General features: G+C 41.5%; 1 protein-coding gene across 1 annotated transcript; it reads left to right on the forward strand.

Moving 5' to 3' along the window:
* The first annotated feature begins 12 nt into the window (after positions 1 to 12).
* KPNB1 (karyopherin subunit beta 1) lies at positions 13 to 25,706 on the forward strand. The gene is made up of 22 exons (XM_030839699.3): positions 13 to 400; positions 505 to 563; positions 2,760 to 2,942; positions 5,400 to 5,600; positions 6,503 to 6,655; positions 8,347 to 8,406; positions 9,183 to 9,272; positions 9,620 to 9,730; positions 10,490 to 10,591; positions 11,838 to 12,062; positions 13,276 to 13,467; positions 14,271 to 14,401; positions 15,466 to 15,613; positions 15,960 to 16,031; positions 17,262 to 17,406; positions 18,981 to 19,063; positions 19,555 to 19,662; positions 20,048 to 20,191; positions 20,306 to 20,411; positions 21,074 to 21,188; positions 21,844 to 22,005; positions 22,674 to 25,706. Coding segments are annotated over exons 1-22 (2,631 nt in total). The 5' UTR covers positions 13 to 360; the 3' UTR covers positions 22,675 to 25,706.
* The last annotated feature ends 681 nt before the right edge of the window (positions 25,707 to 26,387 follow it).

The following is a 26,387-nucleotide window of genomic DNA, read 5'->3' on the forward strand; positions in this document are numbered from 1 at the left end:
TCCCCCTCTCTCCCTCCCTGCGAGCCGCCGTTAACTCACAGCCTCCCTTCCCTTCTTTCTCCCTCCGCCACCCGAGCACCAGCCGCGCTCTGAGCTGCCCCCGGGGTCCCTCCCCCGCCGTCAGAGGAGCAGCTGCCGCCGCCGCCAGTAGCAAATTAGGAGGGAGGAAAGACGGAAAGGAGGAAGGAAGGGGAGCTGGAGCGACTACCAAGAGGGAGCCGGTGAATGGGCTTGTGGTGACCCCCGCCCCCCACCCCACCCTCCCTACCCACCCGACCCCCAACCCCCATCCCCAGTTAGAGCCGCCGCCCGAGAGGCCGGGCCGTCGTCCTAAGAGGAGTCGCCGCCACCGCCTCCGCCATGGAGCTTATCACCATCCTCGAGAAGACCGTGTCTCCCGGTAGGACGCGGGGGCCGGGGGTCGAACTGAGGTGATTGGGTGGGGGGAGGGGAAGCCCTGGCCCCTCTGACCCTGTCCCCTTTCCCACTTTCCTTCCCCCCCAGATCGGCTGGAACTGGAAGCGGCGCAGAAGTTCCTGGAGCGTGCGGCCGTGGAGAACCTGGTGCGTGCCACCCCGCCGTCCCCCATCCCGCCGTCTCCCCATCCCCTGCATGCGGGCCTTCCCGCCCTCCTGGAGGCCCAGGCCTCGGGAACCCACCCCGCCCCATCCCGTCCCCCTCCCCCCCCCGTCCAACCTAACCCCGCCATCGGGAAGCCGGTGGGTGTGTCCCGCCCCGGGCCCGGCATCTGGCCAATGGCGCGGCGCGCCGGGGTGACTGCCACCCAATCGGCGTGCAGCCTGAGGGCGGCGGTGCAGCAGGAGGGAGAAAGAGGGAGGGAGGGGAGGTTAGGTTGCGCGGCGCTGCGTGTTCAGCAAGGGTGGGGGTGGGGGAGCCGGGCCTAGGGGCCATGTGGAAGCTACGAACCCTGCCGCCCGCCTTATTCGTACCGGGGCCGGCTTCTCCTTCCTGTCCCGTGGCCCCTGTGATTGTTCGCCTACTTCCCAGAGCTCTACCGTTTCCAGTCTCCGTTGGTCTGTGCTCATGGCCAGGCCTGCACCCGAATGCCTCTTAACCCATTTCCGGCAGTGTTTCTCCCTTTTTTGACTGGGTATTTCTCACCCGGGTTTTTGTATTTCCCCCCCGCGTACCCCCGAATCAGTAGAGACTAAATCTGCACCCAGATAACAGGCTGAGGCTCATCCTTGAGATCGGGCCTGTTTCCAGAGGAAAGTTCCTCGTTTTTCATATTTTCAAATTTAAAGGATACAGAACAAATGAATGTTAAGTCCCCTAGAGACTGGATCTCTGTATAAAATTGTGAGATGTATTGGTTGAAACAACCTATGTGCCAGTAATGTTCCTCTTTGGATTCCCTCCTGTTGGGGGGATGGGGAGCAGAGAGAAGGGTGAATGATACTAGACATCTTTTAAAGGTAATAGTTCACTGTAACCAGATGTGTTCTTTTGTGTTACTTAGGCAAAATAACGCAAGAAAAAAAAGTGACAAGGTGTATTTTTATTTTATACAAACTGCCTTTGAATGGTTTTTGGGTTTTTTGTGTTTTGTGGAGTTTTCGTGTTTTTTGTGGGTTTTTTTGCCTTTCCATGTGTTAGTTTTTACTACTAATCTTTTTATCCTTAATTTTCCATAGAAAAGATTTTTATCCACTAGTATAGACTGATAATATTTCCATTTGGTATATATTCCTCTTTTCTTCTTTTGCTAAATTTGCAAGGAGCCTTTTCTCTTATTCCTAACATTTTATCTTATTCCCAACATTCCTAACATTCTTTAGTGGTATATAATTAATAAAACCTTTAAGAATTATTTCCCACTGTGGTTGGAGGACTTGTTAGTGGTAAACTATCTGCTTTTAGTTTTTCCTGTTAGCTTTTCCATTGGAGAGAGCTTCTTGCAGGGAAGACTAGTGTGTGTTAAAATTTTTAAACCAAATTTTTAAACCAAATTGGGGACCTGAGCAGTACAAAAGATTGAGTATACTTTTCAAGAATCTACAGTAATGTTTAAACAACTCAAGAATAGGAACAACTCAAGGAATTGTTAATAACACACTTTTAGTGTGTTAACTCTTGCCTATTAAACATGAAGTCATTTTCCTTGACATTTTTATCTTTTCAGTTGCCCCCTATTTCTAAATATTTGTTATCACTTTTCCCTTATATATCTTTTTTCACTGTTATTTTGCTGAAACACTGAAAACTAAACTAGAGAACACTAGCCTCCTAAGTCTATGTTTTACATTTAGAAGTACTTCCCTCTCTTATAACCTGCTTCCATGAGATCAAAAGCCACCCTGGGTGTCATTCTTTTTGGACCAAGATTTTTTTTAATCTAAATTTTAAAAGTAACAATTTTACTTTCTACCCTGTCATAACATATTCATTTAACAAATACAAATTACTGAGTACCGGGTTTTGTTCTAGGTATGAAGAAGAATCCTTTACCAGATTGTCAAGCTTACTTTAATTCTGGGGGATCTGATGTGAAGATTTGGGCACTCTTAGTTGATGTTGATAGGAAAACCTGTAACTCCTTGTTAAATGCTGAGTCTGTGTGAGAAGATGGATGACTTCCTCATGTACCAAATAACATTTTTATAGGAATCTTGAAGTAGATATTTTGGCATTTTCCGAAATATTATATGTCCTAAAAATTTTAGGTTTTCCCCTGTTTTTTGGTGCTATTCTCAATTGGTAAAATTCCTAAGAGGTATTATTCATTCACATCTTAACAGCCCACTTTCCTTGTGGAACTGTCCAGAGTGCTGGCAAATCCAGGAAACAGTCAGGTTGCCAGAGTTGCAGCTGGTCTACAAATCAAGAATTCTTTGACATCTAAAGATCCAGATATCAAGACACAGTACCAGCAGAGGTGGCTTGCTATTGATGCTAATGCTCGACGGGAAGTCAAAAATTATGTAAGTAGCTTTCATCTCCTTTTGGTCACACTAGCCTGGGGAGTGTCAGTTCTTTGGTCATCTACATGGGAAGGAGCTGACAGTGCAATAGATGTCTGGGATTTAAACTTAACTTGAAGGTAAAAAATGTATTTGATACAAGTCTTCTTTCTCAAGCTGTCTTTATCCAAGTGATTTAGAGCTTAGTTAACTAACACTTAGCTCTTGCTGAACTTCTGCTGTAGATAGTTCCATTGTTTGGTGATTTAGGCATGGCACTGTGTGGAGTCAGAAGGGGAATTAAATGATCTCCTGGGCTTTCAAGCCCAAAGAGTTTGTGAAATAAGATTATGACATTAATCATGATTTTATCTACTTAGCAAATAATGAGAAACTTCTAGAGACATCTGGCTTTTTGTCAAGGTGTTTAAAAAGTGAGCTGATGGATTTTTAGTTTTTATTTATTTTTTTGAGGAAAATTGAATGTCACTTGTTACGCTGCGTTATGGAGTTCTTGTGATTTGCTTGGTGAATTAGAAATCCATAATTCTTGCTACAGCAAAGAACTCAGAATATGTGGACGTATATGCTTTTTTTTTTTTTTTAATTGGGTTCTTTAGTGGCCTGTGTTACATGGATAAGGCACAGAGAGTAGTAAGTCAAACATCTGTGCAGTCATCAGTTGGTCCTTGGTATTTGAGGAGAAACCAGTGGGGGGATTTCTGCGTCTGTACTTGTGCTAGTCGTGGTTCTGCACATCAATCTTCTGTTTCCTGGTTCTGGGTGTCAGCATTAGGTAAATTAGTGCTCTTTACGGCAGTAACTTCTCTTTCTAATTATGTACCTCCTTCCCTCTTCACTCTTGCATGGAGGAACTCATGACAGGAAACTAGGTTACAAAAGCCAACTTATTTTGAATCTTCTTTGGAATATGTAGAGCTATTTCTGTCCACATTGGGTTTCCTTATATAATAACATTTTAATCCTTCTTTCAGTAATTTGATATTAATGAAGTTTATTCCATTAATCACTGGAAATCTTTTGTTGTTGTTTGTTTGTTTTTGTATTTTGGCCTCGCTGTGTGGCATGTGGCATCTTAGTTCCCCACCCAGGGATTGAACCCATGCCCCTGCAGTGGAAGGGTGGAGTCTTAACCACTGGACCACCAGGGAAGTCCCATAATCACTGGAAATCTTGGTACTTAACTGTATTCATTCAATTTCTCGTTTTCCTCAAATTACACAATAGTAAATGAGAGAAGACATGATTGGAACTGTAGTTGACTTTGGAGGGGGGCACATCAATCTTAACACCAAATTTAAAATTTTTGACTAAGAATTTGTATAGACATTATTGAGCTTTCATGCATGAAAAAAATAGTTATCTTGGGTTTTTTTCCCTTTCATAGCACATCTGGTAATACTTTTTCAGTGCTGGTGGTTATTTTTTAAAATGTGGGTCTGGACACAGTTGAGAGCTAATTTCTTACTCCTCTTATTTCTGGTAATTGACTATTATCATTAGGGTCACCCCTAGTTTTAAAAAAATAACTTTCAGTAGTCAGGATTTAGACATTTGTAGTCTCTAAATCACCTCAAGTAATATTAATTAATGGTCTTCTAGAAGCAATTTAAAGGAGAAAAGCTAAAGATAGAATGGGATTCACGTATGTACTAGGAGATGGTGCAATACAGTATAAAGGCACCCTGGATTTCTTAGTCAGACTTGGATTAATACCTGTTCAACCCCTGCCCTTTTGGACAATTCATCTCATCCCTGCTCCCTGACCCCTTCCCCATAACAGTCTTTGTTAAAGTCCAGTCTAGCTCTGGTAGCCCTAGGGAGCAAAACCTTCATTTAGAATCAATCAGAACTGTTATTGGGTAGAGCTGTTGGGAGTGGGCAGGACTGATGATATACCGTATAAGGGGGAAGGATGGGGATTTCATTATTATTAGCTACAAAGCAGGATACTAAGTGACCTGACCTAGTCAGCAGAGCTGGCCTGGATATCTGGCAGCTACTCTTTGTCCTGCGTTCATGCCAGGAACAGTTAACTGTTTGCCTTTTGAGTGGACTGGTGATTCTTAGTGAGTTCATTGACAGAATTAGCTGATCGTGGTAATGATTAACCCAGGGTCAGTTGTGGCTTCATTCTTTATCTGTACCTATGCCTTTGCTACTTTCTCACCTTGTGTTGAACACTGAGGTGAGGTATCTGGCTTTGGAGATTCCATTTGGAAGTAGGAGATAATTGGTTTCATTTCTAGCCTCTGGGGCAGTGTTGATTGTGCTGCTGTTGGTATTGAGGCTGGCTGTTTTCCCAACAGGTGGCCTATACTGTATATGCCTTTTCCTACTTTTCTGTATTATAGAAAATTCAGAGACTGATGTAAGAGGTATGCTGGTAGGCAAAATATATTTAAGTAGTATTAAAATTGATATCTTTTGTCTTTTTGTGTGTGTACCTGCGTACAGGTTTTGCAGACTTTGGGCACAGAAACTTACCGGCCTAGTTCTGCCTCGCAGTGTGTGGCTGGTATTGCTTGTGCAGAGATCCCAGTGAACCAATGGCCAGAACTCATTCCTCAGCTGGTGGCCAATGTCACAAACCCCAACAGCACAGAGCACATGAAAGAGTCGACATTGGAAGCTATTGGTTACATTTGCCAAGATATAGTAAGTGCTGTATCTAACTTATATACCTCTGATTCCATCTGGTTGTAACATGCATGGTATTAGAATTATTCTTTATCATCATGAAGAAAACCAAGCTATTGCAGAGTGTTTTGAAAGTAGGGCTGCTTTATTTGTTATTTTAGACTTCTATATTTAGATAGTTAATTTATCCTCATATTGCTAAGCATGCCCTAAAGGAAAGAGACTTAAGGTTTACAAACTCAAGATGGAAATCCCTGTATGGAGGGGCATAGATATTCTCTCCTCTCCTTGATCTGATCGCTTTCTGAAGATCCTCAATGTACCAAGGATGCTGTGTTACTTTTTCAGTTACTATTTTACAGAAACAGTTTGCCAGCTTTTGCTGTAGTGGTTTAACCACTGGAGCCACAACACAGTATGTTAAATGCAGCCCTCCTAGGACTGTTGTTGCTGCTGAGGTTACTACTCTTGGTGTCTGTTTTGATATACAGATTTGATGAAGCAAAGAAGTCCACAGCACTTGACCTGGACTTAGACTCCATAGATGTGCCCAGGTGTTGATCCTTGGTCCTCAGATGTTCTGAAGCTTTACTTCAGTTGGTACAGATGGCCTGGAAAAAAACACCAGACTGCCATCTCCATTTGCACAGAAGGGGAAAAAAAAAGCCAGCATTACTTCATGCCCAGAGTCATTATGCTAAGAAGCAGAGATGAAGTTGATGAGTTTAACTTGTTTCAGTTCAATTTTGGACTACCAGACCCTGGGATATTTTGCAGGTGGTTTGTCCCTAAATGGAAATGTGTGGGAAAAGATCAGGAAAGTCTCATGATACTCTCTCAAATAGATTTTACAGTTGAAAGGACTGCTGATTAGTCATGAGCTCAATTATTATATTCACTGCACTTCTCTGCTGTTTCAGGACCCAGAGCAGCTACAGGATAAATCCAATGAGATTCTGACTGCCATAATCCAGGGGATGAGGAAAGAAGAGCCTAGTAATAATGTGAAGCTAGCGGCTACTAATGCACTCCTGAACTCACTGGAGTTCACCAAAGCAAACTTTGACAAAGAGGTAAGTGTCTCTTGATTAAAAGGTGTAGGTTCAGAGGGTGAGGCGTGAGAGTTAAATGAAAGTTTTGTTTTGTTTTGTTTTAAGTTTATGACTTAGAAGGTACCATCTTCTTTAGAAGCATTTATTTCCCATCTAGTTAAGATTTGTGTTGTGTGAAACGACCATGGAGTAGGTGTTTGCCATTTCTCATCAGGCTTTTGGGAATAATGTGATCTAAAATGTTTCTAGGTTTAGGTTTTCCCTTTTGCAGTCCAAAGTGTGAGTATGCTTTGGGATTTTTTTTAAAATATGCAAATTGGGCTGTTTCATACTTCCTTAGGAAAGTGCTTTTGAAAATTAATAAATAAAGTTTATTTTGCCTGAAAGTATTTCCCCCTATTATTTATTTGTAGTTGTGTTAAAATGTACAATAAAATGAAGTTTGCCATCTTAACCATTTTTAAGTGTAAAGCTCAGTAGTGTTAAGTATATGCACATTGTTTTGCAGCCAATCTCCAGAACTTTTTCATCTTGCAAAACTGAAATTATATTAACTCGCCATTTTCCCCTTTACAATCCCTGGCAACCACCTTTATACTTTCTGATTCTATGAGTTTGTTTATTCTAGACAGTTTATGTTAGTAGAATCATGCAGTATTTGAATTGTCTTTTTGTGACTGGCTTATTTCACTTAGCATAATGTCTTGGGTTCATGCATGTTATAGCATGTGTCAGAATTCTCTTTTTAAGGCTGAATAATAATTCCATTATATTCGTTGGTTGATGGGCATTTGTTTTGCTTCCTTCCACCTTGTGAGTGTTGTTAATAGTGTTGCTGTATACATGGGTGTACAAATATATCTTTGAGAAGTCGTTTTCAGTTCTTTCGGATATATACCCAGAAGTCGATTGCTGGGTGAAAGCAATCGACTGAAAGTCTGAAAGCATTTTTGCACGTTTGTTGATGCTTTAGTTGGGCTTTTTGCCTTTTCTTGGCCTTAGAGTGGACAGAGTAGGGAGGTCTAAGAAACGAAAGCAAACTGCAATTCTAATTGCTTGGAAAATGTAGTTCATTAGTCTTCTCCTGTATCTTACCACATTTGATCTGGGTTTGTTTGAATTCCCTTAAATTTTATTTTTTTTTATTTTTAATTTTTAAAAAATATTTATTTATTTGGTTGCATCGGGTCTTAGTTGCGGCATGTGGGATATTACTTGCGGCATGTGGGATATTACTTGCGGCATGTGGGATCTAGTTCCCTGACCAGGGATTGAAGCTGGGCCCCCTGCATTGGGAGCACGGAGTCTTAGCCACTGGACCACCAGGGAAGTCCCTCTCTTAAATTTTAAATACAAGGAAGGGGGTTTTCCTAATTGTAGGGGGGTTTTTTGTTTTGTTTTAGCCATCTTTATTTCAATCCTGTGACCTACATTTTCCTGTCTGCTTCCTTCCTCAAGTCTTGTTAGTGAAGGTCATTTGGGGGATTAAAAGATTCAGGACCTCCTTAGAGGGCAGGTCATATAGTAGACACTGGGGGCAAACTCTGTAGAGCCTTCATAGTCCCATTACTGTGTCGGGAAAACCTGCTTGATTGGTCCAGGGTTGTGTGGGTCCCTGAGGGAGTGAGAGTTTTCTTTGAAGGGATAGTCTAGTAATCTTCATATATGTGGTTTATACTCTTCTCATTTTCTTTATTTTTATTCTTTTGCAGTCCGAAAGGCACTTTATTATGCAGGTGGTCTGTGAAGCCACACAGTGTCCAGATACAAGGGTAAGTGAGAGGTCATGTGAAAAATTTGTCTTCTGTCTTTCCTAGGAAATGCTAACTCTAGCATAGTAGTTTGAAATGTTGGAATCTGGTGACTTCAGAAATAGGTTTGACTAATACTGTTATTAAATAAGAATTTTTCTTCACTGAATTGGAGAAGAGGGAAGAATAGTCCTTGGAAAGCTAACATGATGGAAGTTGTCACCTTCTTAAAAAAGATTTAAGGGAGAAATGGTTTTTGATCAGCCTTGCTGTTGTTTTTTTTTTTTTCCGCCACGCGGGCCTCTCACTGTTGTGGTGTCTCCCACTGCGGAGCACAGGCTCCGGACGCGCAGGCTCAGCAGCCATGGCTCACGGGCCCAGCCGCTCCGCGGCATGTGGAATCTTCCCAGACTGGGGCACGAACCCACGTCCCCTGCGTCGGCAGGCGGACTCTCAACCACTGCGCCACCAGGGAAGCCCAGCCTTGCTATTTAATTGCTGTAGGTTGTTCAAGTGATTGTTTTCCATTGTAGCCGTTGAAACAGCTTTCCTATTGCAGTAACCTAAACCTTGACCCTTGAAGCCGGTGGGAGTAACATCCAGTCTGAGGGCGTTAGTGAGTTTAGTCCTGCCAGGGGTTCCACAGATATCTTTAAAGTAAAAAAGAAGGAAAAGAAATACACTTCAATTGACACTATAGATTATTAACCCATTTGAGTGAAGTGGTTATTTCCCTTTGTCAGATTGCATTGTTATTAAACTAAATAGTAAACTGTTTAATCTGATGTTTGCAAAAGGTACGAGTGGCTGCCTTACAGAATCTGGTGAAGATAATGTCCTTATATTATCAGTACATGGAGACATATATGGGTCCTGCTCTTTTTGCAGTAAGTATTTTTATTTTATGTAGTTGAGCATAGAGCTGATTGCAAAAGTCCATTATTCTTAGTTGATGTTTCGTCAGTTCTGTAATTATTTAATGTTGTGAAATCAAGGAAATTCCCTGAGTCTGCGTATTAGATTTAAGTTCATCAGCAGTGTGCCAAGAAAACTTGTGCTACCTTTGTACTAATAAGAAGAGTATATTTTAAAAATCTCTTTTTCCTACCTTTCATTTCAGACCTAGCTTTCATAAATACACATTTTTGAAACTTGAGTATCTGTGATTATAGGAGGGGTCGAACTTGAACCAGCACTTATTTGGGACCTGGGGTGTTGTGTTTTCTCTCTTAAGATCACAATTGAAGCAATGAAAAGTGATATTGATGAGGTGGCCCTACAAGGGATAGAATTCTGGTCCAATGTCTGTGATGAGGAAATGGACTTGGCCATTGAAGCTTCAGAGGTGAGCCTGGGAGAGTCCATGTGGTGGGAGAGCTGTCATTCTGACTGGGCTTTGGGACTTAACCTCTTTTGTGGATATTATTTTTCCTCTGGGAGAGCTTTATTATGACCGGGCTTAGAGGGTATCTCCATTTGTAGAGATTTGGGGTTTTCTGCTAGCCAAAGGCCCTCATGAGGGAGACAGATCAGGAATGAAGCATCTCCTGTTTTTACCAGTCAGGATTTGTTGAAAATACTAGTACTGTGAACACAAGGGGGCAGCAGGAAGTCGCATTTTAACCAGGTGACATCTGATGCTGAATTATTTTCTTTTGGAAGGCCTAATGCAAGCATGGGATGTATAATTGATAGCTTACTAACTCTGGTGAAGGAATTAGATACGGAGAAAGGGGTTAATTCTGCACTCGCAAATTCGAATTCAGGCTTTGTTTCCAACCTTGATTGTCTTTATGTCCTACAAAAAGCACAATCTTCGGCATCTTTATGTAAGCTTCATACATCTCTTCATCCAGAGGTCACTTAGTGAATAAAGAATATAATTCTTAAGGTTGCCTTGGTCCTTTAAGGTAGATTATATGTATGGCCTAAAAGAATCTCATTGAAGTAGCCCAAAAATGAGCGCCTCCAAAGAGCACACACACTGCATGTTACCATGTGCTCCATGTATTTCTGTACAGACCTGTGGGCAGCTCTCACTGTATGCCTTTAGTATCATAGCTTGTTTGCTGCTGTCCAGAATTTGCTTTATGTTTCTCCTCAGGCAGCAGAACAAGGACGGCCCCCTGAGCACACCAGCAAGTTTTATGCCAAGGGAGCACTACAATACCTGGTTCCAATCCTCACACAGACACTAACTAAACAGGTGAGTTACCTTCCAAATCTAGCCAGGTGAGCTGTGAAGCCTTGTTAACGGTTGGTTTGCTGTGGAACAGTTGCCATGAAGGAACTCAGCAACTCTTGAACTAGTTGATGTTCTGTTATAGATGCCTCGGGAAGAGCTGAGCTGGATCAGTAAGATCCTCTAGGCTCTGAGTAGTTTTTGATCAGCCTGACAAAATAACTGTAGCAAGACTTCATGAGGGATGTGGGTTTAATGAGTAAGTAGAGAAATTATCTTATAAGAAGTGTATCTTGGTTGCCATTGTTCCCTTTCAGCTTCATGCATCACAGTTTTTCTTGGTATGGTGTTTGGAAAGATTCTTTCTGTCACCTCATCTCTTCTGGTGCATGTGAAATATTATCAAAGAGCTGGAAGTGCTTTGAGGAAACAACGCTGTAACTTTGAGCACTGCAAAATTTCTTCGTACACAGGAATGTAATTTGTTTTTAGAGAAGTACATGACTCTTAATAGAGCGATCTTGAAAGATAAATAGAGATACACTTAGTTTGAAATGGACTCGGTGTTCCCTTAAATTTTCATCTCATCTTTTAGTTTTACAGTTGTTGTTTTTCTATCTTTGACCTTAGTATTTTCACTTTTGTATATTTTTGTTGTGCTTTTCTTATTTTGGGAACAAATCATTCTTTAGGTATATAATTTTCTGAAGTTGCATAAGCAGCCTACCTTAAATTACTCTGGTGTGAACAGCCACAATAAGAAGGATATACCTTGAATTCTAGTTTCAAGGGAGATCTGAATGGAATCTTTTTTAACTTTTTACTGAAATAATAATTACTAGCACACCAGAACCACACTCCCCAGCCCCATCCCCCCAGTGTCTTCTTCCTGGTCATTAACTCCTCCCTCACCTTTCACTGCATAGATTTTGACTGATTTTGAACTTTATATAACTAGAATCAAGTAGCATATATTCTTTTGCCCTGCTTTTTACTTTATGTGTTCAAGATTCATCCTTATTGCATATAGTTGGAGATTGTTCATCTCATTGTATAGTGCTAAGAAGTATCTTCCCTCTATCTACATCTTGTTTAACAAAGGCTGTGCTGTGATGAATCTTTGTGGAAGGGATAAAGATATGAAGGTTTTATATTTTATTTACTTCCCCAAAACTTAAGTTGTAATGATATTTGAGAGTAGTCAGAGGACCTTTTGAGTTAAAGTGATTCTTTGAACAAAAACTTAATTAATGCCACATTCTTTCACTAGGATGAAAATGATGATGACGACGACTGGAACCCCTGCAAAGCAGCTGGGGTGTGCCTCATGCTCCTGGCCACCTGCTGTGAAGATGACATTGTCCCGCATGTCCTCCCCTTCATCAAGGAACACATCAAGAACCCTGATTGGCGGTACCGGGATGCAGCAGTGATGGCTTTCGGCTGTATCTTGGAAGGACCAGAGCCCAATCAGCTCAAACCACTAGTTATACAGGTGAAGCTGAGGGAGTTTGTGGGTGGAAAGTGGGATATTTATCGTTTATTTAAACTTTTTGCTTGAAGATTTGCCTTTGTTTTTTTAATTTTTTTGCGGTACGCCGGCCTCTCACTGTTGTGGCCTCTCCCATTGCGGAGCACAGGCTCCGGACGCGCAGGCTCAGCGGCCATGGCTCACGGGCCCAGCTGCTCCGCGGCACATGGGATCTTCTCGGACTGGGGCATGAACCTGTGTCCCCTGCATCGGCAGGCGGACTCCCAACCACTGCGCCACCAGGGAAGCCCTTGCCTTTATTTTAAAAACAAAGCTGTAAATAGTTATCCACAAAGATTACTTGTGGATAGCTATTCGCTGTCAATGAGGCATAAAATATATTTCTTTTTTTATTACAAAAATCATATGACTTGAAAAATGCAGAAAAGGCCAAAAAGAAAAAGCTACCTTTAATCCCATTGCCCAGTGATAACAGTGTGCACGTATGTGCAACAGGATGGAGATTTTACTATACAAATAGTTTTAAAACTTGTTTTTTCACTAAATGCTATATCATAAACAATTCTCCATATTTTTTTTAAATTTATTTTTGGCTGCATTGGGTCTTCGTTGCTACACGTGGGCTTTCTCTAGTTGTGGTGAGCAGGGGCTACTCTTCGTTGTGGTGCGCGGGCTTCTCATTGCCGTGGCTTCTCCTGTTGTGGTGCATGGGATCTAGGCACGCAGGCTTCAGTAGTTGTGGCGCACGGGCTTAGTTGCTCCGCGATATGTGGGATCTTCCCAGACCAGGGACTGAACCCGTGTCCCCTACATTGGAAGGCGGATTCTAAACCACTGCACCACCAGGGAAGCCCAAGAGTACATTTTAATTGAGCTTAGCGTATATAGACCTCAACCGTTCAGGAATAGCTAAATGCCATCACAGCTTCATCCTGGGATCTCTGCCTGAGTAATTCAATAAAGATTGCTGCAAGTATTCATACCAAACTCTTAATAAAACTGTGTATTGGGATTTGGTGAAGAGAGGAGGACTTTTTCACTTTTCCAGTTACTTTTATTATATTGTTGGATATTTGATAAGCATGTTTTATAAAATGACAAAACCATCTTGATACTTTGAGTTAAATTCCAAACATCAGTATTTCCTCTTCTGAGGTATCAGTCAGCATGAACTTTAATCTTTGTTTTGCTTTGCCAATAACTGTTGTATTTTCAGGCTATGCCCACCTTAATTGAATTAATGAAAGACCCCAGTGTAGTTGTTCGAGACACAACTGCATGGACTGTGGGCAGAATCTGTGAACTGCTTCCCGAAGCTGCCATCAATGATGTCTACTTGACTCCCCTGCTGCAGTGTCTGATTGAGGGCCTCAGTGCTGAACCCAGAGTGGCTTCAAATGTGTGCTGGGTGAGGGATTTTCTTCCTGGTGAGATAAGGAGGTTGGCCAAGCCATTGGCAAGGAAGTAGGAGGTGTGGGAGAGAAATGGGTCTACCTCACTAGAAGGCTTTTTCTGAATAGCATCTCCTTTCTAATTTCTTCAATTAAAATGTGGGGGAGATGTGAGCTGCATGACCCAGTGGGAACTGTTGTCTCATGGTGACTGGTTCCCGAGCCATTTAGAAGAGTCATGTTAAGCCAGCGGGAAAACTATCTGGACTTGGGTTTTTTTCTTCAGTTGCTTGGGGACAAGAAATTTTGATTAAGGTAGAGAGTTGCTGGCCATGAAAAGTAACCATTGCTGAGAAGGGGGTATGAGGGAAGGAAGGTAGGCAGCTCAGTGTTGAGTCAGTATAGGCTGAATGTAGTTTGTTAGGGACCTTTGGGGTTTGGGGGAGGAAGGTAAAATAAGGAAGGAGTGGGACAAAGAGGCTTTCTGTGAATGGAAAGAGAAGAAATGAAGTGGCAGGCATTCGTGGTAGGTGAAAATACTCTGCTGCTTAGAGAGTTGTGTGTAGATTATTAGGCAGCAGAAACAAAATATAAAGAAACATACGTACATACATACGTTTATTTAATTTTAAGGGTAGCTGAACATGTTAAGTTGTCTTGAGATGACCTGGATAGGAAGAATTGAGGATTCACTGCCATTGGTTTATTCTTAGATCAGTTGGAAAGGAACTCTGCCCAAGGTATCTTAAGGGAAAATGAGGTAATCCTGGAGTGGGATTCTTTTGAAGTTTAATTAATATTTACTCTGTCTGGGTTTAAGGCTTTCTCCAGTCTGGCTGAAGCTGCTTATGAAGCTGCAGATGTAGCTGATGATCAGGAAGAACCAGCTACCTATTGCTTATCTTCTTCTTTTGAACTCATAGTTCAGAAGCTCTTGGAGACCACAGACAGGTAACTGATACTACACAGAAATGAGTGAAATGAGTGGTGTCTTTGCATCCAACTCCTTTTGCCTCTTGTATAGGGACTGTTTCACCTAATCATAGAAACATTGCAATAGGAGAAATTAAAAGAATCCTGTTCTAGATTGTTTAAATAAGAGTGAGGAAAGAAATGTAGACTTTCGACTACCTTAGAATTGTACGGTTTATAACTAAGGTCAGAAAATAATCTCATTTCTCTACAGGGAGAGAGTAGTTGACCTAGAGAGGTGCCTTCATTTTGCAGTGTCTACAGTTAATAGGAGTATTTGATTATGGTATAAGAGAAATAGTAGCTCTCATTATGAATTTAGTTGCCATACCAGATTACTAAACACCATTTATGATATTGGGTGAGGAACTTGGCATTAAATACAGTTGTTTTATAAATGACCTTTGGAAATGTAGTTTGAAGGGGTTATAAGTTGGGGACAACCTTTAATTATTGTGATTTTGTGTAAGCTATACCTAAAGCCATGCTCAAAAGAAACCATTAGGAAGAGGGCTGGATATCAGTTCTTCATGCTTAACTAGTTCATTTCTTCATCTCGCAGATGAATGAAGACAATTGATATATCTTTTTTTTTTTTTTTTCTGACCACACCACGTGGCTTGTGGGATCTTAGTTCCCCGACCAGGGGTTGAACCCCAGGTCCTTGGCAGTGAGAGTACGGAGTCCTAACCGCTGGACCGCCAGGGAATTCCCAAGTTGTCTTTTTCATAGCTACTCGTGCAGCCTCTTCAATTATCCACATGGGTTCTTCAGCATTTTTAACTATTTTTCCTACAATTTAAGCCCATTTCCAAAAGGGCCATTCTAAAGTTTAAACAGGTCTGGAAACCATATTGAACGTAGTCATTGGCTCAGAGATTGAAAATTTGGTTCCAGGCTGTATTGTGTTTGCCAAACTCAGATCAAGTCTGCAACCATATCGGTTTCTGGGTTATTTTCAGTGAGAGAGTTTCTATATTACAATGACTTCTCTGTCCTTTCTCCGTTAAGGCTTTACGATTTTTGCTGTCTGTTCCTTACAGACCTGATGGACACCAGAACAACCTGAGGAGTTCTGCGTATGAATCTCTGATGGAAATTGTGAAAAACAGTGCCAAGGATTGTTACCCTGCAGTTCAGAAAACGACTCTAGTCATCATGGAACGACTACAGCAGGTGCTCCAGATGGAGGTGAGACTGAGGGCGTTCCTGGTTCCTGGTGGGAAGGGTGTGGTACTTAACACAGAGCTCTAGTTTCAAGGCTGTTCTCTTTTTTTCAGTGCTTAAGCATATATGTTCTCAGAAAGATATAAGGCTTATACAAAAATTGTTGCAACTTAAAATTGTATTGCTTGCTACAGTTTATTCATACATGTGTAACACCATGTACGTATATAAGCTTATTTACTTTCCTGCATTAGCACCAGTAAAGATTATTTAGTGGTCCTGGCAAACCCAGCAAAAATGGAAGCATTGAGGGAGTTTAAAGCCCTTTCAGAAGGTGTTTATTCAGAACATGATCTTCTTTTTCTTGTAGTCGCATATCCAGAGCACATCGGATAGGATCCAGTTCAATGACCTTCAGTCTTTACTCTGCGCAACTCTTCAGGTATGATGGTGCCTTATCACTTAATAGCTCCAGGGAAGAGAATCATATCTCAGGATGACAAGTTCATGTACACACAGAACTCTGAAGATGATGTTATAGATGATGGTGGTCAGAAGCTCTTCTCAAAAGGCCTTAGTCTGATTGATTAGGAGAGTAATTTCCCATTTTCCTTTCTTGTCTGTCCGTAAAAATGTGGTTTGTCTTTTGTACAGTGTAGGGAAGGAAACTACTCCATTTGTGATGGTCCTCCCAGCTGTGCAGCTATTTTGTATTAGCAACTTTTAGTCTGGTTTTCATTGGGTTGTCCAAGTGTAGCCCAGTCAGATTTGGTTCCCAGCTATGGTTCACTGAGCTAAAAATACAGCCTTGTGTTTTTACCATCATCTTTTGAAACAATTGCTGTTGGAAACTTTATTATAATTTATAGTATTTGGTGTTCACAGTAGACTTTTTCTGAGGAGAGACTGGGAAAATTAAACTGTTAACTCCTTGCTCGTGACTGGAGTCATGGTGTGGCTGAGGAGCTATTCCCTTTTTTATCCAAGAACAGGAAAACCTTGGAACTTGTCTAGTGCTTAGGTGGGTACTAGGTTTTAGAATTGAGTGATGCTGACTAGGTCATCTTACCTATCACTCCGTTCTCTTTTTTACTCCAAACTTTATTTTTTAAAACATGACTGTTAAGAGGTCTTTCCTGATCCAGTAACATTAGTTGAAACAAATTAAAGGGTAGGGAGGGAGGTTTGACGAATATTGAATTGGGAAAAGTCAGATGGGTTTCAGTTTATCAAGATAGTTTCTTGACCATCATCTGTAAATGGGTTAGGCTATAGAAAGGGTTGCTCTTTTGTTTTATGAGTAAGAACTCTAATATGACGTGTCCTTATTCAAAGCTGAAATAATTTAACTGCCATTCCAGTACAACTAGATTATGGAGGCTGCTGACAAGGATTTGTCAGACTTAAATAAAACACAGAGGAGATGACTTTTTGCACTATGGAAGATCATCTTGTATTTGTTCTGAATTGGGAAATAGATGAGATATTTAAATGTATGTTTCATTGTAGATGATTTGCACTGTCAAAACTTCTGAGCATAAAAAGCCTCCCCCCCCCCGCCAAAAAAAAAAAAAAGAATTCTAGGGACTTAATTGATTTAAAAAAAAAAAGTATGGTGTTCTGATTGAAGGGTTTGGAATCAACAGATTCTGAACTCTTATTCATTTCACAGAATGTTCTCCGGAAAGTGCAACATCAAGATGCTTTGCAGATCTCTGATGTGGTCATGGCTTCCCTGTTAAGGATGTTCCAAAGCACAGCTGGGTCTGGGGGAGTGCAAGAGGATGCCCTAATGGCAGTTAGCACACTGGTGGAAGGTCAGTGAGCCAAAATTGGGCAGGGAATGTCTTTAGAATGCAAGAGTATCAATGGCCATGAAGAATTTTTGACTGCAAAAAAGCATAGTCCCGTCTTCTCACTTATTGGGGTATTGAGTCAGTTCAGAGCTGGATTGAACATAAGTGTAAATTTGTGTATAACTGCCTTGCCACTCTCCTTGAAGTGAATGGGGAGCCAATTTGCAACTCAGATTGGCAACCTTTCTGGGGGTGGAGGGAACTGTTACCTACCTCAAATTCATCAGGTTCTTCTTTCCCCTGAAGTCTACTTGCTTTATTGAGGTTTGGCTCCTGTAAAGCATGGAGGAAGTAAAGGTTTCTATTTTCTTTCCTGGCACTTGGTGCCTTCTGGTTTGGGTTGTAATGCTTTGGATTCAGGTTGACGCAATATGGTGCCTGGTATGGAATGGAATGAAACATCGAGTTCTAGGAATTAATTGATTTTCTGGGTGTTACATGTCTAACTATGCAGAATTGCTTTGGGGAAGCCATATCTGACTTAAGGCTCCTTGAAAGGCCATTAAAAGCACATTAAAGAGCACTTCAGAAACCTGGAATGCTTCTTCAGTGGTGGTTTGTAAGGTGTATTTTTTTTTTTTAAAGAATTATTTATTTATTTATTTATTTTATTGGCTGCGTTAGGTCTTCGTTGATGCACGTGGGCCCCTCCCCAGCTGCGGCAAGCGGGGGCCAGTCCTCGCTGCGGCGTGGGCTTCCCACTGCAATGGCCTCTCCTGCTTCAGAGCACGGGCTCTGCAGTGAGGCGCGTAGGCCCAGCAGCTGTGGCTCACGGGCCCAGCCACTTCACGGCATGTGGGATCCTCCCGGACCAGGGCCCAAACCCATGTCCCCCGCACTGGCAGGCAGATTCCCAGCCACTGCGCCACCAGGGAAGCCCTGTAAGGTGTATTATTAAGGCAGACCCATTTCTAGCATAAGGAGCCTATGTGCAACTGGTCTGGCAACATGTGATTACCCTGGCAGGGCACAGAAGTTGATTTTGGTTCCTGGAGTGGCTGATTTGGATATGAAACCCAGACAGCTTTTCTTGACTGGCTTATTAAGTAAGTCCTTGATGGAATTGGCTAGAGACCAAGCTGGCTTCCAGGAGTTCCCTGGTGGTCTCAGGTTCAATCCCTGGTTGGAACTGAGATCCCACAAGCTGCCCGGCGAGGCCAAAAAAATAGCTGGCTTCCAAAGAGGACATGTTATAATCAGATGAAGAGATGGACAAGAGGCAATATCACTAGCTCAGGCAATTCATAATTAACCTTGGCATTCCTTGAGGGCCATACCACTTGGTAGTTTCAGCCAGAGTGAAATCCCACTCTTTGGAGATTTGGCATTATCTCCAGGGTATAAGAGTTAGGCCCTTTTAGCAGTTATGAATTTGGCTTGTCCAAGGCAGCCCTAAGTCTTTGTGATAGAATCTGTAATTAACTCACATTCTACCTAACTTTTGACTGGAGTGCATACATTTTGGGAGAGCTAGGATGGTTATTTTTGTTCTCTTTTGTGATATCCTGTGGTGCTAATAGTTTGTTTCTTTACAGTGTTGGGTGGTGAATTCTTAAAGTACATGGAGGCCTTTAAACCCTTCCTGGGCATTGGATTGAAAAATTATGCTGAGTACCAGGTAAGCTGTGCTTTTCACAATAATACATTTATATTCTCATTTATACTTGGTAGTCATTGTAGTACAAAAGTCTGGATCATGTAGCCCAGGTAGTATTTCCCTGTGTATCACCCCAAGGGTCGAGCTACTTTGTTGCCCTGAGTGTCTGAACTAGAAATAGTCAGTGAAGGACAGGATATTAGACACATCAGAGTAGCACCCTAAGAAGGAGTTTTGTTTTGTTTTGTTTTCAGTAAACCATCCGCCTCTGCCACCACCATCCCTGGTGAATATTGTCTTTTCTGTCCTTTCTTAATGATAGATTAGATAGTCCTAGTTCTCTTCCTGCCATATTGGTTGTTAAAAAATGAACTAATGTGAGAGAGGAAGGGTCTTTTCTTCTTTGACTCTAGGTTCAAGTGATAAAGGACCAGTAGCTAGGTAAAAAATCATGCCTTACCCCTGCAGGCAGGCTTTTCTGTTCTAGAGGTCATTTTCTTGATTCTTGGCAGGTTTGTTTGGCGGCTGTGGGCTTAGTGGGAGACTTATGCCGTGCCCTGCAATCCAACATCTTACCTTTCTGTGATGAGGTGATGCAGCTCTTACTGGAGAACTTGGGGGTGAGTGTCTATACACACAATCTAATTTACCATTGGTTAGAAAGATAGTTAAACATCAAGATCCGTGACAGGGAATGTATATGTCCCAGAATGTTGGCTGTGGGCTTATGAAGGGAATTGTTCATTTTCGCAAGATGATTCTAACCTAAGAATGTGAAGTTAATTAAAGGAACGCATGGTCAATGCATGGAACTTGAGTGGGGCAGGTGGGGACCAGTAAAGTACAAAGGAAAAGTAAATATATAATCTCTCTATCTAGAGGTAAGCATTGCTAATTTTTGTGTATGTTCCTTAAGGTCTATACCAAACATATCAGTAGTTGGTTATTTTAAAAAGCTTTTTGAATCTTTGGACAGAACTAAATTTTTTTTTTTCTCCTTGTCAGAATGAAAATGTCCACAGGTCTGTGAAGCCACAGATTCTGTCAGTGTTTGGTGATATTGCCCTTGCTATTGGTGGAGAGTTTAAAAAATATCTAGAGGTTGTATTGAATACTCTTCAGCAGGCCTCCCAAGCCCAGGTGGACAAGGTAAGTTTAAAGCTATCTTTAAGTCCAGCCCTGACTGGAGGAGCAGGACTTTTGACAAATATTACAACTAAAGGCCATCGATATGATGGAGATTCTGTTCTTTTTCTTTTACAGTCAGACTATGACATGGTGGATTATCTGAATGAGCTAAGGGAAGGCTGCTTGGAAGCCTATACTGGAATTGTCCAGGGATTGAAGGGAGACCAGGAGAACGTACACCGTTGAGTATACAACCCAGTTGACTTAGTCCAGTGTGCACTTAGCCAAATGGGCTGTGTGTTCATTGTGTAGTTTACTTGTAAACTAACACCTATTGCTTAAAAGAAGAGGAGAAGGAGGAACAGTGCTCTAATGAAGGGAGTAGCTTTGAGGGAGGATACAGACTCTTCTGATCCCTGCTTCTTCAGCTACCTTGCTTCACATTTCTTGAGCATTGCAAGGGATGGGATCCAGCAAGGCTGTTGCTGCTGTTTGCATATGTGCCAACACTGAGTGGGACTCCCCTAACCCCCACCATGCATCTGAATTGAAGGTTTGGGGGCATTAGATTTCCTCTATCAACTGATGTTTTTGTTATTGATTGGGGAAATATTTGTACTTCACTCCTTTGATATTACAGGCTTAGAGGAAAGGTTCCATTTGTGTTTCTACAGATATATATATCTGCTTATAAGAATAGGAGTATCTGCCTCTTCTGTTGACTTGAAGAATGACATCTTAATCTGAGGAAGAACAATTTGGTATAACTGTATGCAACTAGTTCTCCAGCCCAAAACCTGCGTGATGGGAGTAGAGTATTTGGGAATTTTGAAACAGGGTGTAAACAGGGTATATAGTCCTGCCAAATGTGGGACAGCCTCATCAGACCTCTTTCTTTTATAGCGGATGTGATGCTGGTACAACCCAGAGTAGAATTTATTCTGTCTTTCATTGACCACATTGCTGGAGATGAGGATCATACAGACGGAGTAGTGGCTTGTGCTGCTGGACTGATCGGGTAGGTTATACCCTGCTTCTGATAGCTGAATAGAATGTGTCCGGAAAATGAGAAGACGTGTAGTGAAGAATATTGAGAGTAGCCTGGATGGCAGTTACCCACCTTTTTGGTACAGAGGGGATTTCTTTCTTTAATAGAACCCATCATGTCCTGTTTTGAGTTCTCAGATAATAATTCATTCCAGAATTTAGCTCTAATCTCATTTCAGACCCTCCAGATTTCTAATTTCTCCCCACCAAACTCTTATGAAGTGAGCTCTCAGAGATTATAGAAGCAGCATCAGATCTATGTCCATCCCCTATTCTGATGTTGGTCAACAAATTGCCTGTTTAGCCTCCTCTACTGAGGGTTTCTGAGGTATCATTAGAAGAAAGAACATTGGTTTTGAGCAGCTCAAAGACCTGGAGTCTAGTTCTCATTTTACCATGAATTAGCTGTGGAACCTTGGGTAAGTTATTCTACTTTTTTAGACCTCATTTTTTTAATCTGTTGAGGGCAGGTGTTAGACTTACTTATCTTTAAATTTTCTTCCAGCTTTAAAAAGTAGGTAAATACCAAGAAACCCATAGCTAGCTTAGCACTGGTTCGGAAGGTTCTAAACAAGATCTTGTTGTAGGGCCAGGAGCCCATTTTCAGGTGTGTTTACTTTGCACAGGGACTTGTGTACAGCATTTGGGAAGGATGTACTGAAATTAGTAGAAGCTAGGCCAATGATCCATGAACTGTTAACTGAAGGACGGAGATCGAAGACTAACAAAGCAAAAACCCTTGCTACATGGGCAACAAAAGAACTGAGGAAACTGAAGAACCAAGCTTGGTAAGAGCTTGTCTCCTCTGCCCTCTTTCTTCTTCTTTCTTGGGGAGGAGGTACATTTTCTTTAGACTGTTCTGACAAGGGCTTTCTTTAGGTGTTTTGTACTCTTTCCCATATAGTGCTTCTGAGCCAGGCCTTTGTTCCTCAGCCTTGTACTAGTGGAAGGGTCAGGCAGCCAATCTTTCCTTGAGCCACGTTTTTGGTTCCTCATGGTGATAAAGAACAGAAATTACATAACTAGAATTCACTGAAGTCCCCAAATCATTTTGGACCTTAATAAAGTCATCGATAATGGCATTTTCCCAAAATTCTCTTTCTACTCTGTATTTCTTTCCTCATGTTCTTTTATTTCTTTACTGCAGTGCTTTGAGACATTGCTTTCTTTTACAGAAGATATCCAAAGTCGGAGTTGTCTGACCTCTGCTTTGAAATGTAGTTTTAATTTATTTTCCTCTCACTTAGTGAGTTATCTTACACCACAGATCTCAGTAAAATTGGCTATTTTGAGTTTTATCTTTTCAGTTTCCTACCCTTCATAAGTGCTAATGATTGAAAAGTTGACAAATTCCATTCAGGTCTATAAGCACTTAATTGTAGGAATCAGAGAGGTGTTTGGCTCTACTGGCTATATGGGATTTCAAAAATTGACCTTTTTTCCAATCTGTTTTTAGATCTGTTACCATTGGGATGATAACCTGAGACCCCCACTGGAAATCTCCAATCTTTTGAAAAACCCGGAAGTGAGGAGTGTGCACGGATGCTGAATGTTTGGGAATGAGAGGATGAGTGAGTGAGGCTTGAAAACACACCACACTGAAAATCCTGCCACAGCAGCAGCTGCAGCCATCAACAGCAGCGCTGCTGGTGAGCTAAGTAATCACTGACTTCGTAGAAAACCATAATGTCGGCCATCTTGGAAAAGAGAAAAATGGTGGATTTACTTTAAAAAAAAAAGAAAGCTCTCTCTTCCCAGGAGAGGCTAGAACTAGCTTTTCTGTCTTTTGGCCGGTGCCGAGTGGAATGACTAGTTTGGGGGAGAGGAGGAGGGACTGGGTTCAGCTGTGGTGCTTTGTTGTAAAAGGCATCCTGGCCTTTGCTACTGATGAGAAAGATGGAGCCTGGGTCTCAAGCCCACCTTTGGTGTACCTTTGCCACGTGGTACTGGTACTGTATGCGTGCTGGCTGAAAGGAGGGTGAGGGATTCTTTACAGTCTGAGAATGAGTGTGTGTGAGTGAGGCGGTATCCACATTCTCAACTTCAAGTCATTGCAGTTTCTTTTTCCCAGAAAAAAAGAGGTTAGGATGTTGCATTTCATGAAACTAACTGAAGTTCTGTCTACTGATGCAGCACAAGAGATATAAGACGAAAAAAAAGGAAAGACGCTCTTAGGTTTTGTTTTTTGGGTTTTTTTCTTTTTTTTTTTTTTTTTTTAATTCTAGGGAAAACACTGACGAATGGTCAGAGCTCCCACCCTGATCTTTTCATCAAGGCGCCTTTCCTAATAATATGGTTCAACTGTGAATGTAGAAGTGGGGTGGGGGGGAACTCTGGAGTTAGAGGATATAGAAAAAATAAAAATACAGTTGTTACAAATAAAGAATGCAGACTTCGAAAACAAAAGAAAGCCACAACCCAACAAACCAAAATTTAAATGCTCATAATTGGCAGCACAAAAGAAAAGTTCTCTCCTGACATGTATCTTGGCAGTCTGAACGCCCCCAGAAAATTGTGCCAAAGAGTTTAGAAAATAAACATACCATAAAAGTAAACACAAACAGCAAATTTCAGGTAACTATTTTGGATTGCAAACAAGGATAAATTTAATGTTTAAACAATCTGATAAAATAACCATTTGGAAACTGCTTGGCCTTCTGTTCTCTTTTATTTGATTGATTATAATGCGGTATTGGTCTCTTGCTGCACTTCAAAACCAAGTAAAACAAAGGAATATATATGTGTGTATATATATATACACATATATATATATGCTAGAACTCTTGTGATGAAAATGGCACTTGAAAAAGGTTATATTTTTCCACTGAAGTTGAAGATTAATAAAATGGTGTCAAAACATTCCCCTGGTCACACGCTGTAATATTTTTTTTAAAGTGTGATGTGCTATGATGATAAATCAGACTTAATTATTTTCCCTTTTACAAGGAAACAGGGCACCCTGAATTTTGGTTTTAGACTTTTTCAGCAATAAGGAGGGATGTTGGTAAGCTTTGATCCCCTTTTGGGTCTGCAGTTATTAGGAGTTTTTGCTGGCATTTTGAATATGCTGCTTTCAAAAGCACCAAGAAAGATTTTTAAATTGCTTCCAGGTATTTGGAGGATTAAAAAGACCTTAATTTCCCACTTTCATTTCCATTCTAGCAAAAAATATGGGCTTACATGTTTCTCTTTGCCAACTCCCTGTTCAAGCCTTCCATTCATAAGCGGGATTGGCTCAGTTTTGCCCATCCATACGGCAGCATCTCTAATAGCTCTTGTACAGGGTATCAGATATTGTGCCTTTTGGTGCCAGGTTCAAAGTCAAGTGCCGATCTATGAACCAGTGTACAAAAAAAAAAATCCAGGTGTTTGAAGGAAAGACACTCCATTGTGAATAAAGAGCTCACACCAGCTCCTGAGCCCTCTGAAGAGACCTGGCCCTATAATGCCTTGTTTAAATTTTAGTTGTTCTTGAGGGAAAGGGTGATATACTAACCATTCCTGATAAGGGTTGGTCAGGGCTTAGGGAGGGGGCAGGAATATTGGGGAGAAAAAAAAATCTGATCATTCCTCAGTGCTACCCATTTCTGTCCTGTGTGGGCTGCTTAGCTAGACAGCAGGAGAATAAAGTACACCGAGAACCATAATGAAAACAAAACCCGTGTGTTTTGTCATGTTTTGTTCCAGGGAAGCAGTTGACAAGTGCTGTTATTAATGCTTTCTCCCAGATCCACTCAGTGATGGAGAGGAGGAAAATGGGCTGGTTGGACTGTGGTCTTGGTGCCTCGCAGTTACTCTGCACTGGTTATGCATTTATTACCCTCTTTTCTAGTTACCTTTGGCTAGTGGGTCTTTCCACTAGGTATTTGTCCTTAATTGTACCACCTAAGGCAAATGGATGCAAAATGCATTCTGCCCACTCACTGTCTGGGCCTTCCCCACTCTAGTCTTGGCACATTCCTTCAAGAATGTAGTTACCGTCTGGTAAGATGGCAGTGCAAATGTGAAGAAAATAGGCATCGGACTAGGCTTTGGTTTGCCACAAGTGGCAGCTGCCTATATCAATTACAATTACATTTATTAATTTTGCTTTTCATTTTCCCAGTTCCTCTTAGCTCCCCTGTTGAAATGTTGAGATTTTGGCTGTCAGAGGCAACTGCAACATTGCCTTACGGACTTGTGGAGGAGGGGAACTGCTCAGTGTAGTGTTTTCATTTTCAGAACCAAGTAATCTAGTCACTCATATATAAGAAATGTGTCAGTCCAACTTTAAGAAAAACATCCAAATCCAAGCTCCATCATCAGATTTTGACAGCATCTTGGATTTTGAAACAACTTCAGTCTGTAATTGGCATTCAGAATGCCCTTGGCATGCCAGTCTGTGATGGCAGTAAAGACCTGTTAAAACACTTGAGCCCAACTTTATTAACCAAAACTGATAACACCACCTTTATCTTCTAAATAAAGTCCGCTTTATTTTTATTTTCAACATTTTGCCGCTTCATTTTTGGTTCCAGACGGTGTCACCTCCTTGGAGGTGAAATGAGTTGTTTGAAAGAAGCTGGTGCGTGTGGTGATAGATGTGTGAGTTGGGGAGAGGAAGGACACATCTGTCTTAAAAATTAGCTCTGCGTAGTACAATGGGATATGAATGAAAGTTTTCTACAAATGAGGTAGTGAAAAATGACTACGTGGAGGAGGTTTCCTGTCCAGAGAGATCTGAAGCTGCTGGAGATTGTCCTCTGTCTTGTGCATATTTTGCAGGCTAATGATCTCGTCTATTTAATGGCTTATCCAAAGGTTGGATTTTTACTTAGTTTGCAGCGTGTATTTAATTTCTGCTTCCACTTTTCCCCCCCTAGAGACTTGTAGAGGCTAGAACACTGACTTGAGATTAAGAAACTGGGTCCTTTCCTTCACCTGCTGCTTGTTAGTGCAGCGAGACGCCTGCAGGCTACTTTATGAAAAAATGCACTTTCTTAGTTTATGTTGGGCAAGTAAAATGAGGGCAGACCTTCATTTTCCTACCTTAGCCTCCATGTGGCCTTTCACCATTTCTAATTGCACACCCCTGCAGTAAGGAATTTTTGATCATGCGTACCCCCATGTGTTGATAAATTATATACCTGTACTACTGTACCCATATATTGTGTAACAAGGCACAAAAATA

Source organism: Globicephala melas, chromosome 20, assembly GCF_963455315.2.
Source record: "Globicephala melas chromosome 20, mGloMel1.2, whole genome shotgun sequence".
NCBI lineage: Eukaryota > Metazoa > Chordata > Mammalia > Artiodactyla > Delphinidae > Globicephala > Globicephala melas.